Source organism: Drosophila eugracilis, unplaced genomic scaffold (genome assembly GCF_018153835.1).
Source record: "Drosophila eugracilis isolate 14026-0451.02 unplaced genomic scaffold, ASM1815383v1 contig_1963, whole genome shotgun sequence".
NCBI lineage: Eukaryota > Metazoa > Arthropoda > Insecta > Diptera > Drosophilidae > Drosophila > Drosophila eugracilis.
Window position 1 is genome coordinate 574402 of NW_024572825.1, and position 19163 is coordinate 593564.

The window sequence follows — 19163 nt, forward strand, 5'->3', positions numbered from 1 at the left end:
GACTTTTGTTTTTGTGTGATTAAGTAGTTTAACTTTCTAGAGCTAGCGCTCGATCAGTTCGCTTTCCAGCAGCTTAATTTCTGTCTCACCAGGCGCTAGATTCTCCGCAATAGAAGTGTCAAATGGATCTATATCCTGAAAAGGCAAGACCGGTCTCGAGTGCGTCGAGGGCGTAAGTACCTTGTCACCCAAGCCCAACTCCTGAGCGTCGCTCTGCACGTCTAGGACGTCAGTCACTAAGGGTTTTGTTTCTGGCAAGAGCTCGTTTTCCAACAGTTTTAACTCCGTCCGACCTGGCCCGAGATTTGCTGCTATGGAGGTGTCAAAGGGGTCGATGTCGTCTTCGGATCCGCCACTCCCACCAGAATTGGTTAGCTTCTTTCGCTCCTGGGCGGGTGTTAAGACTTTAATGTTGATGTTCTCCTCGACAGCCAGCAATAATTCTGCGGGAACTGGAGTGGGTGGGGCCCGAGGATCGAAATCCGGGTCGGAAAGACTGTGTCGCAGATTCGTTGGTTCCGAGATCAGGTCCTTTTCTATGTGTTTCAATTCTATTTCGCTAAGCTTTGCCTCAGGAACATACGAGGTGTCAAAGGGATCAACGTCCTCTGTTTCACGTTCCCTCTCCTGTAGTGGATTGCCAGTTGGTGCGTAATACGGTGTCAGTGGCTTCTTGTTGGCCCCCAACTCATTACCCGCTCCGAGGAGATCCGGTGCTGGCACTAGAAAGCCCACACTCTTCGCCTGGATGTTCAGACTTAGCGAGGACTTTCGGCGGGCGGTGTCGAAATCCGTCTGTATTTGTTCTACCTTCACCTGCGGCTCTGCTGGTCTGTCCTGATCGGCCCGTGGATCAAAGTCGGGATCACTCAGGGAGTGTTTGAGGGTAGCTCCTCCCTCGCCAGACTCGTCGAAAAGTACGCGCTCCAGAAAGCGAAGCTCTGTGGCCTTGGGCTGAACCAAAGCCGATACTGCCGAGGTGTCGAACGGATCGAAGTCCTCTGGCTCCTGGTCAACACTTAAAGTAGGCGCTAAAGGCGCGGGAACCACCTGACTCAGATCGGTAGCACTTCCAGCAAGAAGATCTCGAGTTGAAGACACTAAAAATGATGACGCAGAAGTTTCTTCTTCGGCACGCGGATCAAAGTCGTCGTCTTCCTCGAGTACGGTGCTCTTCTTAATCACCTGATCTGCGTAGTTGGTGTTAAATGGATCGTCGTCAGGATTCTCTTCCTCGTCGTCAGAAACGTAGATGGCACCTGGTACGATGTGCGGTCCTGTTGGCGGACGGACTGGTGGTGGTGGGCGCTTAGGTTTTCCTAGAGACAGACAAAAAGGAGTTGTTGGTATCAAAGTGGCTAGAGTTGAATGCTTAATAATATAAGAATAAGATAATATGAGATGATATTGTGATAGGATAATTAGCGCTAAAATTTGTGTTCGTCTTATAGATTCAGTGAACCGAATCGAAAGTTTCTCTAAGTTTTTGTTCAGGTATAAATCTTCCCGTACTCTGTTAACCAGTGTACACACTGTACTCTCCCTACACTCTACTATAGAGTTACTTCTCGATTTTCAATATATCCGTATGCCAGCGGGGGCAGAAAAATGGTTGAGTTCTTACCTGATTCTGGTTCCGGTTCCGCTTCAAACTCGGCCCAGCTGCCTTCGCCGAAGGCTTCAGTTGGTAGCTCCGCGGCTGGAACAACAACCTGGCTTACGATGGTAACCTCTTCCTTTTTGGTCAAAGACTCGGCGGCTAGTTCGGCAAACTCGTCGTCCTCGTCGTCTTTAAGCTCGTCGAACTCGGATAAGTTCGGGTTGAGCAGCTGATTTTCCTGATCCTGCTCTTCTTGCTCCTCCTCCTCCACGGGTTTGTGTTTAATTAAGTGCAAATGCAACGAGACACTGAGATCAATGGGAGCCGAGGACTCGAGCAGTTCCTCGTCGAGATCGTCGAGCAGATTATGTTGCGGCTTGGCGTCGGCAGCGGCAGCCAGAAGATCCGCCTCCGAATCTGCAAGTTCTACACTTTCGCTGAGCAAAAGGTTTTGAATGCCCTTTCTTAACTTCCGTTTGGGATTGGCTAGGGCGACAGCGTGCTCGCGGTCCACGCGACCGGATAGAACCTCAACGGCAGCTCCGAGACTCACTAGTTTCTTATTGCTTTTTGCCCGATCGGCGCCAACAATGACCTTCTCCGCGTAGGCGGTATCAAAGGGATCGGGTCCGTCTTCGGCGAGGACCGGGGAATCCGGAACAACTGCTAATTGGAGCTCACCGCTCGTAATAGCCTCGATGTAGTCGGTGGCGAAGATGTCATCGGCCTCGTAATCGCCGGTCTCCTCCTCCGACTCAGAGAGCTGGACAACCGCCTCGGCTAACTTATCCCGCTGGGCCTCGATCTGCCCCAGTCGTTGCCTTTCACGCTCCTGTTGCTCAGCTACAAGGCGAGCAGCCTCCTCCTCCTCCTGTTTTTTCTTCTCGGCGGCTGAGGGCAGGCGTTGGTAAAAGGACTCCTTCTTAATCCGATCGAGCTCGTCCTGAGTCTTATGAAGGATACTATCGACACCGGAGGTGAGTGCCTTAAACTTGGCCCACTCCTCGTCGCCGCCGGCAGCTCCGTGACATTGATCGCCCGGCGGTTGATGGGCGTTAATCGAGGATGATCCAGGCGCCTGGTATCCTGATCCTGGTCCCAAGCTAGAGTTGGAGGCTGCTGCTTCGTGGTGGACTTCAACGTCGGATGCCGCTCCGTCAGATTCGCCGGCGTCCGATTTGGTGGCCGCCGCCTCCTGTTTGGCCTTTAGGTCGCGCTTGTACTGCTCGAGCTCCTCTTCAGTAAAGAGCTCCTGGTCCTTTTTCGACTTCTTCTTTTTCTTTTTTAGGCCCTTTGGTAGCTTAAGCATTATCTGATTGCGGAGACATCGAGATCGGTCTGCAAATAAGTCGTGAAACTTACTGACTCCGGGTCGAATACGAAATCGAGCTGGAGATGAAGGTAGTGGAGGTGGTTACGACGGCTACGTAGGATTCAGTTTAGTTCTAGTTGGATGGGGTCTTGGAACTGTGGGTGGGAGGAGCAGACGAGGGATTATGTAAGCTATGCACGTCTCTCCAAACTAAACCGGTATCGAAAAAAAGAAATGTAAATTTGATGGTTTTCATGAATTTGTAAGCGATGTAACCGATCCGTCCACTCACCGCCGCCTTTCTGATAGTTTTTCTTCGGATATGCCTTCCGTAGTCGCTTAATTTAAAAGAAAAAAACTAGCAAAAAACACGATTGTGGAAAATTTGATACTTTTCTATATACGTATGTATATATAAAGCGCTCGATTGTGTAGCTACACGTGAACTTCACGAATTGAAAAAGCTTTTTCGCCGCACACCACCAAAAGAAAATCGCAACAACAACAGTTGAGCCAGTCAAAGCTCAGAGGCCCACGTACTACACACACACTTAACGTCAGGCGGAAAAGTTTTCTCACCGAAAAAATAGGCAATTCATTTTGTGGCTTTTTATCTATTGATATTTTCAAACAACTTGCTATACTATTTTCTAAACAATACAGAAACTTGGTTTTACAAATATAATTCCAATAGCTTTACTATTCGAAATTGTGCCCTCTTCATAAGGTTTGGCCATTTGGTGTCTTTGATTCCTGCTAATGTTATTATGAACGCAATTGTCATTCTTTAGAAGTCCAAGTCTTTAGAAATTAATTTTAAACAAATTTTAAATTAATAAAAAACAACGGGTGTCTTGCTTTCTGCAAAACTTTAAATTTATAGAAGGAAATATTTGTACTTTAAGCAGACAGTTTACATGACAAAGTACGTTTTCGTACATTTTTTAAGTACATTTTACATTATTATTCTTGCAGGAAAAATAACAGAAAGAACTACTAAACGTCATGACTAGTCGCTTTGGCCAATTAAACCTTGATTGATCTTGACATTAAATCGCTATAGAAAAGTGAAAGTTAGGATACTATTCTAGGGTTTCACCTTCAATACCGTTTTGGATTCGCAATCGTAATGTTTCAAAAGAAGTACAGAAGAGGAAAGGACAAAAGTGGCCTTCTTTTGCTCGCTCTTGACGCCTTCAAAAGGGGGGCCAGTAGTACCGTTCTTCTTCTTTCCTTTCTTTCTCTTATTTTTCCTCTTTCTGTATTGTTGGGAAAAATCAATGATTTAGAGACTTATTTTTCTGGCAAGAGCAAGCGAGACGACTAATTCGTGACAGCACCCACGCACTTAACACCACACAAACACCCGCGAGCACACACACACACGCTTACATACATATAAAATATTTGAATTTTGTTTGTATGTATGAATATTAAGGCCCCAATAATTCTCCTTAGGCCTGATTAAAGCACTTCTAAAAAATTTGAGGATTCTCGTCTTTCCGAAGTATTTCCCAATTGGAGTAAGGAAATTATGCAACTTAAACCTTACTCCTGTGCACACGTTTATTTTAACAGACCAGAACTTAATTTGTACAAAAAAAAACACAATTTCACTCGGCCTTGACCCTTTTTCCTATTTGTGTAAGGGCGCAATATATTGAAATTTCCAACTAGACAAAGTTAACAACTTGGGTATTACAATTTTATTTTAATGGATTTCTGGTACTTTCGTTTCTATTTGCTTCAGGGCTTTACCTCTGATTTGAACTATAGGGAAATCTAGCACAGAATGAATAAAACGTCGTGAAATTCCATACGAAGTGCTTTTCGCCGGCAGCGACGTCAGCAGAGGCTGTGGCGCAGCAGTTGCGACAGCGCGAACGATATATCCTGCAAAAGTTTGAGAAAAGCTTCACAAAAGCATCGTAGATTTCCTCCCACAGCTGACGCTGTATTATTGCCATCCCCTTTTTCCATAAAGGATTTTTCTGCTGTCGCTTTATAAGCTCGAAAGCTCTAAGAATGAGAGTGGAAGAAATAGAACTGTCATGTACGTCACCTCCGTTTGACACTTGACATTTTAGTTTGACGCATGCGCGTCCGTAGTTTACCGTTCGCCAGCCCTAAATATTCAACGTAAGTACGTGAGACATAGTTATGTGGAATCTGTGCGAATAAACGTTGAGTTTTAATACAAATTTTTAAAAATTTAAGATCAGATTTCAGCGGAATGTCAAACGATAAGTTATGTAAACTTAATGTATATATAAAATAAATGTATAAAATTGTATAAACTATCCTAAAATAACTATGAAATTTTCAGGAATTTAAATTTTCGTAAAACTGATTCCTTTAAATTATTGAAGAAATTGCAATATTTTTTAAGGATGTCTCAAATGAATTATTTGTATATGATATAAATTTATATTTTTTATAGTAATAAGTCGAAACCTTTGTAAAAAGGTAAATATATCGAATAAAAAATGTTCTTCGCTTAAACACCTATGACATCACGACGATCCGAAATGACTGACTTTTTGTAATTTATTTTTTTTTATTGAGGTCAGAGTGTAATGATTTTTAAAAAGAGCCAAATTGTCTGGTCTCTTGAGAAAACTAAATTAGCATGAACCAATTTTTGACTTTTATTCAAGCCCCCACCGAGATTTAGACACAATTGATCATTTTTCTTGATCTGTCAAGTTTGTGAGAAAAGGCGTTTTTTACATTTAATTTTACTTAAAACTAATATAAAAAATCATTAAGGTTGCTTTAAGGTGGCTTATAATTGTTATTAGGCAACAAAAAGTACCCGTAATAATAATTTTACAAATCTTGCTTTTGGATATCCCCTTTTACCAACACCTAGCGATCTATTTCCAATTGAACAATAAGGGCTGCACATGGCCAGGAAAGTCATCGCTAGCTGATAAATACGTTCTCTCTGTTCTTCCTCTATCAACACAGGGCTCTACAAAAAAATAAAGGTGGAATTAACAGAGTAAAGGGTATCTGTTGATAATGGATATCTGGGAGCTTCAGGGCCTTCACTTATTTATAGTGAAATCCTGTCAATAGCTCCGTGATTATCACCAATAATAATTATTTATCTTTCTGCAGCAATTTTTGTTAGATTTGCGAAGGAATCAATCAGATTTAAATTTGGTTACCTTCCTTTCTTTTATGGTTGATTGCATTATATTATATAATGGTTTTGAGAAGAAATTATACTTACTAATATAATTAATTAAAGCCGTTACTCGTAGAGTAAAAGGGTATATTAGATTCGTTGAAAAGTATGCAACAGGTAGCAGGAAGCGTTTCCGACCCTATGAAGTTTATATATTCTTGATCAGTATCTATACGAAGTCGATTAAGCCACGTCTGCCTGTTAGTCCGTCCGTCCGTTGGTCTGTCCCTATGAACGCCGAGATCTCTGGTACTATGAGAAATACAGAGTTGAGATTAAGCAGGCAGATTCATACGCAGCATTTCAGCATCCTGCCACGCCCACTATAACGCCCACAAATCGCGGAACACTGTGGCGTCCATAATATTATAATGTATGTCTTCGTTTGACCTTGTATAACATATTTTAGTCAATATCTATCGATTTGTCAAAGATTTTTCAAATCGGAACATTGTATGGCTATTAATGAAGACACTTAGGTTATAAGGCCTCACATGGGCAGTGACGTCACTATCAGTTACTCAACATGCTTTCTCTGGCAATAGGTGGCGCTTTGTGAATTTCCACTTGCAAAATGAATATTTTAAAATTGCATAAAACAGTAACGGGTATCTTATAGCCGCGGCACTTGACTATAGCGTTTCCTCTTGTTTAATAATAGTTATATATTTATAAGTTATAAGCTATAAGCAAAATAAAAACCTGTAACTTAGTTTCCAATAAAATTGACCAATGAATACATATGCCTTATTTACTATCTTACAATTTCGGCTTATCGCACTCGTATGACATATCAAAACTTCTGGAAGTCGTAGTTAGGATATTTTGAAGTTTGGTTCAAAAGAGGAACATTTTTCTCCTGATTTGAGTTCTCTTATCCACTGTCAACCGATAGAAAGCCGATTGGCAGGTGAGTCATTTTCCAATCAAAGGCAAGCGTAGTTTGTCAGCACCCAATATCAAGTCGAAAACTGTGTATCTTATCTCCGCCGGAATGGGCCTAGTACACATTACACACAAATTTCGAATGAATAAACATGTGTATGTAGGTTCGGTCCGACATAGTCCATATCGCCCATATCTCTTGTGACTGGCTGGCTAGGTACATATTTGTTCTATTTCGTGCACAGCTCACAAAAGGATCTGGCTTTCCGGGCGACAACTGTTGAACCACCATGACTGGATGTCGCCGTAGAACTGCGTCTTGTGACTGAATCCTGGATCATGGAGCCGGGCGCACAGATCGCAAAAAGGGGAAGTGGAGATCAGGCGGTAGTGTCTTCGCCACCAAAAGTAACTGACATATTCATTCGGGTCTTCGGCCACGAATTTCATGTGCTGGGCCAGATCCGATATCGTCTCGAAGCGATTGGCATCGATGTAGGAGTGCGGGGGCAGGATGCGCGAGTAGTCCGCTCCTCCAAAGACCACGGGTATTATAATTCGCTGCAAGGCGCCGAAGAGCTTTTCCGTCACGTAGTCATCGCACAACGAATTCTCGAAGGCCAGGTAAAACAGGTAATCCGAGTCCAACATATCGTCGCAGTGCGGATCTCCTCGGGCGCAGCTAAAATTGTAAAAAAATATTCAATTCAATGACAAAGGTTACGGTTATTCCAAACTTTTGGATGTTTCACTACCAACTATATATCTATATCTATGCAAACTGAAAACTACTCGTCTTCTCTAATGTTTTATTGATTTGTATTATATTTTTTATCATATTTTTACCTATGGGTCCCGCAAACTCCATAAACGTCTACATTAATGAATTCCTTAAGCCTGTCAGCCAAGATCTCTCTTTTTGAGAGCGTTTTACAATGGGAAACAAACCACGCGGCCATCTTTGTTTTTTTGGGCCAGAAGTTCCAAATGACAGAGTTGTTAAACGAATCTGGTGGCTTTCTCCAGTGTGGCCTCACACTAGGGGCAATCACGGCGTCAGTATCGATGTCCACCAGTGTGCCGTAGGGCCAGACGATATCCGAGTCAAGGCGATATGTCATGGTCAGGTTGTAAAAGTCCCCCTCGTCGTCCAGTCGGTGTTTGGTCTCCCCGGGAGGTTCCATCAAAGCGAAGACATAGGCCTGGTGAGGACTCCTATTCGAGGGTACTTGTCGTATGAGCGGAAACATCTCCGCCGTATGGAAAACGATGGCGTCGTAGAGCTGGACCGCGGGTAAGAACTCGTGCTGGTTGGTGATCTCGCACTGGTAGACCGGGCAACGGAACTCATCTCGCAGTTCCTGCGGTCCCAGTGTGTCCCAAGAAAACTTCCATCGCGGGTCTCCAAAGAAATCATTCCACAGGAGAATGGTTCGGGTGGATCGGGCATTCCCAAGCAACTGATGTTCCAAGTGATCCTGTAGAATCCCGTACTGATTAAGGAGCGGGGACTGAACAACCCTGTAGAGGATCGTTAAGGTCCCCGCTAAAACTACGAGGAGCAACAGCAGGACGCCCCGCGTCCCACAAACCAACCGACCCGATCGAACAGCCATCGAAATGTGCCGGACCTGACCTGATAACAACCGCCAAATACTCCACAGCTACAGTAGGCCCTACCTATATTCATCTCTGCAATTTCAGGGCATTGCTTTAAGTCCAATAAAGTTTGAGTGTTACAGGTGGTAAAAAAAAATATTAAGATAAGCATTTTAAAGTGACGCAACAAGTTGAAGGAAGCAACAAATTGATACTTTTCTATAACAACACTGTAACACTACCCTGTAGGCACTGTACTAATAGTCGTAGTTCCCTTCCGAAAGGTGTGAGTCCGATAAGACCGACCATTATTGATTGCCGGTGCGATTAGTTTGGGAAACTCACAACTCATAACTCACACTCCCAGCTGGTTGAACAAATATTGCGCTAGATTAGTGATATCGGGCACAACAAACCCTTACAGCCCTCCTCCTTACACGGTTAACGAGTGGCAGAGGTCTAGACAGCACTTTAGGAATCGACTGACCAGGCTGAAGAGCACAACGAATCCGTAGACTAGGCAGGTCATTAGGAAATCCACCGACAGCTTTATTATCCGGGATCAACTGAAAACTGACTTAGCCATCGGGAAATGCGAAAACTGAAAGTGACGAGGAGTTCGATTAACCTATGGAAACAGTGCCAGGTGTCCCTTGGCCCGGACTCCCCATGGTAATTGCAGTGGGGCAGAGCAATCTCTGGCAATTACCCTAATGCACTGACCATTGGGTCGGTGGTGGTATAATGTCCTGGAATCGAAATTAATGACCCATTGTCATGAACACAAATTAAAATGATTGCCACAATGTACGTGTAAAAACAAATGTATGCATGTATGCATATTTATGTACATATATATACATACCCCATAGCACACTTCTAGGACCCCATTGGGTTTGTAATTACCATTCAATTAGATTGTCAATTACCTTAAGATCAAGGAAAGCGATAGGCTTTGCATATTAACATGTAGAAACGCTACAGTCAAGTGCAGCGACTAACAGATAGCCGTTTCCCTTCTAATCCATTTTATAACTATATTCTAATAATTATGTCTATTATAAGATCAACCGATTTTTATAAAACTTTATCAGCTAGATCACTATTTAAGCTTAAAACGGCTGCTTCATACCACACTCCTGACGTTAGCCGCCCGATAACATGATAAGTGCAAGTATTAAATAATTTATTGGTTTTCACACACAAAGAGCGAAAAAACTTAAATGGCCGAATCTGCAAACAGTAAATTACGTATATGAACTAGACGAAGAGAAAACGAAACGAAAATCCCAGCAATTTCGAGAACAGTTATGAGGATGACTAAAACACGTGGGCTCAATTTGGTAACTTGGGTATTTGATAACAGAAGCACGCGTTATCATTAAATATATAATATATACACAGGATGAACATCGACTACTAGTAAAAAAATTATGATCACAATGGGAACGGCTAAATGCCACAGCAGGATCGGTGCCCCACCGGATCGCCGGGATGTGTGTCATCTAAGATGCTGAGGGGATCGATATCAGTACTTAGGTGACGCAACGGATTATCATTTGGATCACGCTGTCGTTGTTCAAGCATTAAACGGGTCAGAAGTTCAAAGAGCTCGGTGACGCCCTCATTTTCTTTGGCCGAGGTTTCCACATGTTGGGCGCCTACTAAACGCGCATAATGGAGGGCCTCCTCTTCCGACACCGTCCGATGAAACATCAAATCAGTCTTGTTACCCACGATTATTAGGGCAATATCCGTGCTGTGCATCTGTCGCAGCTCCCGCACCCACGACTTGACTTTCTGGAATGATAAGAGGTCCGTTATGTCGTACACCAACAGTGCGCCATCGGATCCTCGGTAGTATATGGGTCCCAGGGCATGGAACCGTTCCTGCCCCGCCGTGTCCCATATATTCAACTGGGCCCTTCTTCCGTCGTCGAGAGAAACCTTGCGAGTTACAAAGGAGGCCTGTAAGGTGCTCAGGTGCTGGGAATTAAAGCGATCATCCATGTAGCGTAGCACCAGCGAAGTTTTGCCGACAGAACCTGCAATTATGGGGTGTCTTTAGGGGTCTATGGTTAATTGGTTATTCAGTATATCACCTTCGCCCAGCAGAACTACCTTAAAATTCTCGCTGCCTGTTTTGCTCGCATTCATTATGGGATGCGTTTCGGATTCCCAGGTGTCCTGCCTGACACAAAGAAACAAAAAAAAACAACAGCAAAATCTGACAATCTGACACTAAAAAACGGCAACTGCGCAGTGTGACCGAACCCTGAAACAAGCGAATTATAGGGCTATACAACAGCAACAAATCTCTAGGCATCTTACCCATGATTTAAGTTATTCATAAATAAATAATTAGTTAATATAATTTTTAATAAATAATATAATATTATCGAAATATTTAAATAAAAAAAAATTAATTGGAGTTGAAATTTGTGTTTGCAGGAAAATAGTTTTCAACGTAAATAGCCAGTAAGTTTTAGTTAAATATTTACATTCATATTGCGATTTCATATCGGTCGAAACCTTCTACTGCCTAATCGATAAAAATTAATATTGTTTAAAAATTAATAACACTTTTACGCTTTTCAGTTTTGGATACATTCATTCGACCAAAATCGAGGCCAGTTGAAAGAGACATATGTAAGTAGATTCATTAAGTCGTAGAGTTGTAAAAACGCGTCCCTTTATATAAAAAAATCTCAAAATAAATAATAATGCTGAAGTCAGTAAGATAAAGAAATTCAAAAGTTCTAGATACAACATGTGATACATACAAAAATGGCAGATGCTTTTATTGTAGTTCGAGCTGGAATAACAAATATTTTTATCAGTTTACGAAAATGTTAAAGTAAAACATTAGCTAATGAAATTCTTGCTGCGATTAAAATAACCTTGCGATGTTAAATAAAAATAGGATATGCCAAAAATATTAATCAATAGCTTAACATTTTTTTTTTTTTAAGTTTTATTTTTTTTAATATAATTAATATAATTTTATGTTTATACCCGTTACTCGTAGAGTAAAAGGGTATACTAGATTCGTTGAAAAGTATGTAACAGATAGAAGGAAGCTTTTGCGACCCTATAAAGTATATATATTCTTGATCAGGATCAATAGCGAAGTCGATTGAGCCATGTCCGTCTGTCCGTCCGTCCGTCCGTCCGTCCGTCCGTCCGTCCGTCCGTCCGTCCGTCCGTCCGTCCGTCCGTCCGTCCGTCCGTATGAACGCTGAGATCTCAGGAACTATAGCAGATACAAAGCTGAGATTAAGCATGAAGATTCTTGAGGTCCCGGGACAGCGCAAGTTTATTACAGCATCCTGCCACGCCCACTCTAACGCCCACAAATCGCAAAAAACTGAAATTGCTGAAATCTCAGGAACTATTGCAGATAGAAAGTTGAATTTCAGAAAGTATAATCTTTAGATTACAGCGCATCTTATAGTGGTACTACTATCCGGCCACACCCACCCATACGCCCACAAGGCTCAAAAGACCGTTTTCGGATTTTCTATAAAAGCTGATATCTCGGTAACTATAAGAGATAGAAAGTTCGGATCAAGCATGTATGTTTCTATGATGCTCCCAATGCGAATTGTTTTTTTCCGATCATGCCACGCCCACTCTAACGCCCACAAAACCCGAAAAACCAAAAATGCAAAAATCTCGAAAACTATAAAAGCTACACAATTTTACTTAGGAACACGTATTTAAGAGATGCCTCTGCAACTTGCCACGAAGTTGCTTCCGGCCACGCCCACTCTAACGCCCACAAACGGCGGAAAACTGTGGAGTCTATAATATTATTATGAATGCCTTCGTTTGACCTTTTGTAACTTATTTCTGTTAATAGCTATCGATTTACAAAAGATTTTTCAAATCGGAACATTATTTCGCTATTTATGAAGAAATTAAGGTTATAAGGCTCCACATGGGCAGTGACGTCACTATAAGCATACTCAACATACTTCCTCTGACAATAGGTGGCGCCTTGTGAATTTCCACTAGCAAAATTAATATTTTAAAATTGTGTAAAACAGTAACGGGTATCTTATAGTCGCGGCACTCGACTATAGCGTTTCCTCTTGTTTTTTTTATAATATAAGTAAGATTTGTGAACAAAATAAGCTAGAATGAGCTAAAATTTAAAAAAAAAAATATGCTAAAAAACAAGCTACACCCAAATGTGGGTGGCAATAGTCATTGGGGGCTACTTTTATGATTAAGTCCTTAAATTTCCATTGAAAGGGCTGCTTCCTGCTCCTGTGTTTTGTAACATTTTGAAGGGTGTTTTGTAACATTTCTAGCACGTGCTTCTTTGTTGCCGCTTGCTGCCATTTTTCAAAGCTTTTTGCTGAAATTGTTGACTTACAATAGGAGCAATAAGCTCTTGTATAATCTCCTGGCAATTTGCGTAACCACGCCTTGAACTCACTACTTTGGAGCCAAGCATCGCGATAAATTTGTTTATATTGGACTTTCGGCATTTTACTAGAGGTGGAGAAACATCGATGACATCGATGTTTTCGAAACATTGGCAACATCGATGTTTACCGGAGCAACATCGATGTTTTTCCATTTCTAAGGCATATTGAGGAAGATTGACGCATAATAAGTACATATATCACTTAATTAAATGGCGACGCTTTTAAAACGTTAGCTTAATAATACTTCTGCGATCCAGCATCTTCGTTCGAATCTGAAAGAGTTTTCAGTAAAGCTGGACGACTTATAAATGAACGTCGTACGCGGCTATCATCGACCGTTGTCGATAAGCTCCTCTTTTTAAACAAAAACAAACATGTAAAGAATATGCAAATATACATATATAGTAGAATTCGGGATAGTAAGTATAGTAGGGATATCACAATATCCAAAAGAACTATTATTTTCTTTGGACCATGTATATATTGAAATATTGATAAAAAATTTGTTTTTTTTTGGTTTTTATTTACAAACTAAGAATAGGACATTATACCAAAGAAGTGGAACATGAATATCATGAACAGTTTTATTTTAATTTGCTTTTCTTTTCGTTTTTATTTAATAAGTGATTAATAAATTGGATATATTTTGTTGAAAATTTGACTTCTAATTTTTAAGCATTACAAATTAAAATAAAGTTCAAACACATTAAAATAACTGCACATTTTTTTTATTTAAAACATTGATGTTTCATCGATGTTTTCGCCAAAAAACATCGAAAAACATTCTCCACCTATACATTTTACCACTCGCTTTATTAAAGTTCACAACTCCAAGTGATTGCTGGCAACACTTTAGCCAACATATCGATCTTCGATGACACTATCGATTAGAAATATATTCACGATCATATGAAACGCACATAACCATCGGCAAAAAAGAACAAGCTCCGATATTTTCATGCCATAAAGCATATCTTTCTTAAGAAACAACGCGGTAATGACGTAAATAAATTTAAAGCTAGAATATGCTAGATTAATTTTAAAATAAGCTATATTTCAAGCTATAAGCTAGATCGATATTTTTCAAGCTTTTCCAGTTCAAAATATGCTAGAACTAGCTTATAATAAGCTAAACTGGCAACACTGATTCACGGGTAGCGCTGACGGGGCACGCCGCGAATAACAGCTGTTCGGTTGCGGATGGAACACAAACGATAGTTATGTTACAGAGTAAAAAATATAAAACATCCATCTTAAATGGTCAGGAAAGTATCTTAATAGTCCAAAACTTAGAAAATAGACTAAACCACACTGCAGCGGCTGCGAAAACAACTACCTGTTGTATTACAATAATACTTTGCCCGCGCTTATCGATGTGTAGGTGCCGACTGCTATCTTACACTGTGCGTGTGACGGCAAAGGTATGAATCTGCCGACCGCAAACTGGACAATATAATCTGAACAGAAGAAAAAGGTTAAAACTACAAACGGATTACTAGAGATATTCAACTTATCCTCTCCCTTAGACATTATCAGCTAGGGCGGAGAGTTTTCAATTTCGGTGGACCCTGTATTCGGTATTCCCTGGCAAACCTATCACTTAACAAGGTTAACCCATATCCGTGCCGTCAAATTCAGCACAGAGACTCCGTCGGTCAGGACAAGGGCTAATACATAAATAGAACACGATGCCAGTAAAGATGCACGATGTGTCGCCCCGCGTTTTCTGTGCCATGCAAAACTTGGACATCACCTTGCTCGCCAGCTATCCAGAGGCCGAGATTCGCCCCGTTTTGCCATCGCTGGTGCGAATGAGCCTGCTGTCGCCGCTGGACAACACAGAGTCATCGATGGAGTCCCGCAAACAGATCTTGGCCGTGCTCATTGGTATTGAGGTTGTAAATAGCATCGTGTCATACCTGCAGGTCAACTACCATGAGCTTGAAAACGAGCTAAAGAAGGAGCTGCAGGCCCGGCAAAAGTCAGCCTTTTTCGAGGGACAGCAGCACGAGTATGGGCTTCAGTCAGGCATTGCATTGGGCTTTGAGCGGGCAGATGTGGCTCGCAAGGTGCGCGTCGTACTTTCTGAGATATTTAATCTGCAGCAGCAAGTCTCCGAGCAAAAGCCTGCCGCCCACTCTGAAATGCTGGACGACGGCATCTACTTGGAAGAGGTAGTGGATATCCTATGCATTGCTTTGGCCGAGCTGCCCTCCTTGCTAAACATCCTAGAGCTGGCTGATGCCCTCGTTCATGTGCCCAACGGTCATCGTATTATCTGCGCTTTGGTAGCCAACTTTCCAGACTGCTATCGCGACGTTGTGTCCCATGTGATCGCCAACTGTGACGAGGACGGTAGTGATGGAAAGCATCGACTGATGCTGCTAATGGGGCTTAGCGAAATGAATCCCTCCCAGGCGCTGGCCAACAGATCCATGTGCGTGGACATGCTTAAGGTGCCGTCGTTCATGCTCAAGCTCACGCTTAAGCATCCTGAGGATTTGGTGAGTAGGGTAACTAAAATTTGTAAGTTTCAAGATTTCCCATTATGAGAGAGTGACGAAATTGGTTTATTAAAAATACTTAATTATAAAGTTTAAAACTCTCCCAGTAATTCGTGTAGGTTTGATACACAGTTTGTAGCTAAAGGTAGCATATCGCTATCTCCCTCTATTCCATTTACCTTCGCAAATAAATATGTTAGTATATATAAATAAATAACAGCCTAAACTTTGTAACTCACAACAGATCGCATTCCTCACGGGCCTGCTGCTGGGCAATGACCAGAACCTGCGCTCCTGGTTCGCCGTTTACATCCGATCCAGTCAAAAACGGAAGGGCGATGCACTCAATCTGGTGCGCATAGAGCTTTTGCAGAAAGTGATTCAAACGACAGCGAATGCGGCGGAGCTGCGTGACTTCAATTTACAGGGAGCGGTGCTCCTGCGACTATACTGTGCACTTCGTGGAATTGGTGGTCTGAAGTTTAACGACGATGAAATCAATGCCCTTTCCCAATTGGTAACGAGCTGTCCGCAAGCCACACCCTCTGGAATTAGATTCGTGACGCTGGCTCTGTGCATGCTCATCGCCTGTCCGTCGCTAGTATCTTCAATTCCTTTAGAAAACAAGGCAGTAGAGTGGCTGCAGTGGTTGATCCGCGAAGATGCCTTCTTTTGCAAGCGATCCGGCACCAGCACCTCACTGGGTGAGATGCTCCTGCTGCTAGCCATCCACTTTCATAGTAATCAGATATCGGCTATTAGCGAGATGGTCTGTTCCACTCTGGCCATGAAGATTCCCATTCGACCGAATAGCACAAACAGAATCAAGCAACTATTCACACAGGATCTGTTCACGGAGCAAGTGGTGGCACTGCATGCTGTTCGCGTCCCAGTCACTCCGAATTTAAATGGCAATATTCCGGGCTACTTGCCAGTGCACTGTATCCATCAACTGCTGAAGTCAAGGACCTTCCTTAAGCACAAAGTGCCAATTAAGTCGTGGATCTTTAAGCAGATATGCAACTCGGTGAAGCCAGTCCATCCAGTGATACCGGCTTTGGTGGAGGTGTTTGTTAACACGCTGATAATACCCAATCCTACTGGCAAGGTTAACATTGATCACATGCACAGGCCTTTTACTGAAGCCGAGATCCTGCACGTATTCCGCACATCCAAGCTAACATTCTTCGCCGAAGAACTGCCACCCATGGCGGAGAGTGATGAACTGGCCCAAATCGAGGTGGCCTGTCCACTAACCGCGCAATTGCTGATGATTTACTATCTGATGCTATACGAAGACACGAGGTTAATGAACCTCAGTGTTTTGGGTGGCCGCAAACAGAAGGAGTACTCGAACAATTTTCTGGGCGGATTGCCCTTAAAGTATTTACTTCAGAAGGCGCATAACTACCACAACGATTACCTCAACCTCTTCCATCCGCTGCTGCGTCTGATCATCTCCAACTACCCGCATCTCAGTATGGTGGATGACTGGCTGGAGGACCACAATTTGGCTCAGGGCAACTCCACCGTAGTGGTGAGCAAGCGTGAGCTTAGCCCGGAGGAATTGGATCGGGCATTGGCCGCCATTCAGACGAAACCACATTTGATTATCAGGGCGTTTAAGCAACTGCTTCAGATGCCGCCAGAAACACAGGCGCAGTATGGTCAGCAGTTGGTGCAGCATCTTCCAGCGGTGTTCGGCAAGTCAGTGCCGCGGTACATTAAAGATCTGTATATCGATATCTGGCTACGCCTTAACGCCGTATTGCCCACCACCTTGTGGATTATGTCACTGCGGGCGATTACCAATAGTTCGGACTCGATCAACCGGAGGACCTTCGCCAACGAGAGTTTGCTGGAGCCCATGGAGGTGTTGAGGTTGGTTTCTTTTGGATTTTCAAATGATTTATTAACATTGCCTTTAATATCTCCCTCTTCTCTTTTAATAGCTGTCCTCGAGCTGTGTTCTGTTCACCTTATTTGCTGATGATCCTGCTGCGCATACTCAAGGGAAGCCTGGCCGCTTCGAAGACCTACCTTAACATACATATACAGCAGAAGCAAGTTCTGGACAAAAATGGTCTAGTGCAGACGGATGCGGATCGGGAGGAACTGAAGACCACGTTGATTGCCTCGCAGGAGAGCGCAGCCGTGCACATTCTCCTGGAAGTTCTTGACTACATGGCCGGCAAGGCTTCTGATCGGGTGTCTCATCTTGAGCTGCGTGAGATACAGGGTATCATTGGGACCTATGTGCATCAAGCATTCATAACGGAGCCGTCGCTGGCCAAACTCGTACACTTCCAGACATATCCGAAGACTGTTATCCCATTGATTGTGGCCAGTGTGCCATCGATGCACATATGTATTGATTTCGTTCACGAATTTCTCAACGTCACCGAGATGGACAAACAGATATTCACCATTGAACTGACCTCCCACTTGGTCCTAAACTATTCGATACCCAAGAGTTTAGGTGTCTCAAAATTCTGCCTGAATGTGATCCAGACAACGTTGTCTCTGCTCACCGCCTCAACTAAATGTAAATTTCTGCGAAGTGTGCTGCCAGCGATTGTGCGGTTCGTGCAAACGTTTCCCATCCTGGCCGACGACTGCGTCAATATATTGATGACCACTGGTCGTAGCCTGCATTCCCAGTCGTCATTGGGCGTAACCACAATGCAAATGCCTCTAACAGAAAGCGCGAAGTTATGCTCATATCGGGATTCCCAGCTGCACATAATAATGATCGAAGACACATTCAAGGAGCTAGTCACCGCCGTCATGCAAAAGTCTGAGCTATATTAGCTTGCTCGATCTTCATGAGCTTTTTCTCCTTCCGCTATCCAGCTGATTATAGTAGTGCTTTTATACTGATAATGATAAAACTGATGACCAAAATACGCATATAATTAATTAGGAGTAAATTAATTTATTTGGAGCGAGGTCTACACACGCAATCATGCGGTTGCAAAACAATTTGGACTTCAAATTTACAGATTTAAAGGGGTAAAAATGTATGTACATTACATGAAAATATATATTTTTTTGATGAAAAAATGTTAACCTAGGTAGGAAATTGGCATATTGGCTTTCAGTCACAGAAAAATTTATTAATCTCAATGTGTTAAGACCTTAGAATAAGAATAAATAGTTGTTCTAAGCAAAAAAATACTGTATTCCCCTTATTTGTTCCAACTTTTTGTATTATTTTACAGATAGAAACTGCTATACGTACACAATGATCTAACAGTACATCGACCGTTTTTTAATAACAAATGGCGGATAAACTGACTAGCGAAAAAATTTTTTTTTGGTTTAATAATTCACATTTTAGTTTAAATAGCGCCTTTTAATATCTGTAATTAAGCCAAACCATAAAACGAGTTTTATGATTATTATTATTAGAGCATTATTTAGAGAATTTTAAATAACAATTTTCTTAACTTATAGACTTCTGATTTTTATAAATATAAAACCTTGGTTCTGAATCTGTAATATGCGCTATAGACTTGGCGATGCCAATATAGGGAAAACCCCTTTCTACATCCCTATCCACCATCGCGAAAGGGGAAGCCACCAGGTATATCTACAATACACGATTTGCACAAATTACTCAAGATTAACACCT

General features: G+C 42.3%; 4 protein-coding genes across 16 annotated transcripts; 1 reads left to right on the plus strand and 3 right to left on the minus strand.

Moving 5' to 3' along the window:
• Window positions 1-42: 42 nt before the first annotated feature.
• Window positions 43-4745, minus strand: LOC108102403 (protein stoned-A). Of its 9 annotated transcripts, none has more exons than XM_017207353.2 (4): window positions 4615-4689; window positions 3205-3270; window positions 1625-3122; window positions 43-1319 (listed from the first exon to the last, which is right to left on the minus strand). In XM_017207353.2, exons 3-4 carry the CDS (start codon window positions 2907-2909, stop codon window positions 43-45), a joined length of 2562 nt encoding a protein of 853 aa, XP_017062842.1. In that variant the 5' UTR covers window positions 2910-3122; window positions 3205-3270; window positions 4615-4689. The 9 variants fall into 9 exon arrangements, with proteins under 9 accessions (XP_017062842.1, XP_017062843.1, XP_017062845.1 ...); XM_017207354.2 differs by having other exon boundaries at window positions 4671-4685; XM_017207356.2 differs by lacking the exon at window positions 3205-3270 and having other exon boundaries at window positions 1625-3067; window positions 4671-4745.
• A 2097-nt stretch (window positions 4746-6842) lies between these two features.
• On the minus strand, window positions 6843-9439 carry LOC108102421 (alpha-(1,3)-fucosyltransferase C). Its single transcript, XM_017207398.2, is given in 3 exon segments — window positions 6843-7672; window positions 7837-8636; window positions 8639-9439. Coding segments are annotated over 3 exon segments (1359 nt in total). The 5' UTR covers window positions 8762-9439; the 3' UTR covers window positions 6843-7236.
• Window positions 9440-9758: 319 nt separating this feature from the next.
• Window positions 9759-10859, minus strand: LOC108102422 (ras-related protein Rab-21). 3 transcript variants are annotated; one of them, XM_017207400.2, is made up of 2 exons: window positions 10711-10859; window positions 9759-10651 (listed from the first exon to the last, which is right to left on the minus strand). In XM_017207400.2, exons 1-2 carry the CDS (start codon window positions 10740-10742, stop codon window positions 10042-10044), a joined length of 642 nt encoding a protein of 213 aa, XP_017062889.1. In that variant the 5' UTR covers window positions 10743-10859; the 3' UTR covers window positions 9759-10041. The 3 variants fall into 3 exon arrangements, with proteins under 3 accessions (XP_017062889.1, XP_017062888.1, XP_017062890.1); XM_017207399.2 differs by having other exon boundaries at window positions 9759-10634; window positions 10692-10858; XM_017207401.2 differs by having other exon boundaries at window positions 9759-10634; window positions 10711-10847.
• A 3330-nt stretch (window positions 10860-14189) lies between these two features.
• On the plus strand, window positions 14190-18691 carry LOC108102419 (integrator complex subunit 2). Of its 3 annotated transcripts, none has more exons than XM_017207392.1 (4): window positions 14190-14499; window positions 14552-15529; window positions 15774-17410; window positions 17482-18691. In XM_017207392.1, the coding sequence occupies exons 2-4, from the start codon at window positions 14714-14716 to the stop codon at window positions 18338-18340; spliced, it is 3312 nt and encodes a 1103-aa protein (XP_017062881.1). In that variant the 5' UTR covers window positions 14190-14499; window positions 14552-14713; the 3' UTR covers window positions 18341-18691. The 3 variants fall into 3 exon arrangements, with proteins under 3 accessions (XP_017062881.1, XP_017062883.1, XP_017062882.1); XM_017207394.1 differs by having other exon boundaries at window positions 14562-15529; XM_017207393.1 differs by having other exon boundaries at window positions 14190-15529.
• Window positions 18692-19163: the final 472 nt, after the last annotated feature.

Bases quoted from the DNA above. Each gene is read 5' to 3' on its own strand.
- LOC108102403 (XM_017207356.2), bottom strand. From the start codon at position 2,909: ATGCTTAAGCTACCAAAGGGCCTAAAAAAGAAAAAGAAGAAGTCGAAA. The intron at 1,320-1,624 runs GTAAGAACTCAA...GTCTGTCTCTAG, and splicing joins GGAACCGGAACCAGAATCAG to GAAAACCTAAGCGCCCACCA.
- LOC108102419 (XM_017207393.1), top strand. From the start codon at position 14,714: ATGCCAGTAAAGATGCACGATGTGTCGCCCCGCGTTTTCTGTGCCATG. The intron at 15,530-15,773 runs GTGAGTAGGGTA...AACTCACAACAG, and splicing joins TTAAGCATCCTGAGGATTTG to ATCGCATTCCTCACGGGCCT. The intron at 17,411-17,481 runs GTTGGTTTCTTT...CTCTTTTAATAG, and splicing joins GAGCCCATGGAGGTGTTGAG to CTGTCCTCGAGCTGTGTTCT.
- LOC108102422 (XM_017207399.2), bottom strand. From the start codon at position 10,746: ATGAATGCGAGCAAAACAGGCAGCGAGAATTTTAAGGTAGTTCTGCTG. The intron at 10,635-10,691 runs GTGATATACTGA...CCATAATTGCAG, and splicing joins GGTAGTTCTGCTGGGCGAAG to GTTCTGTCGGCAAAACTTCG.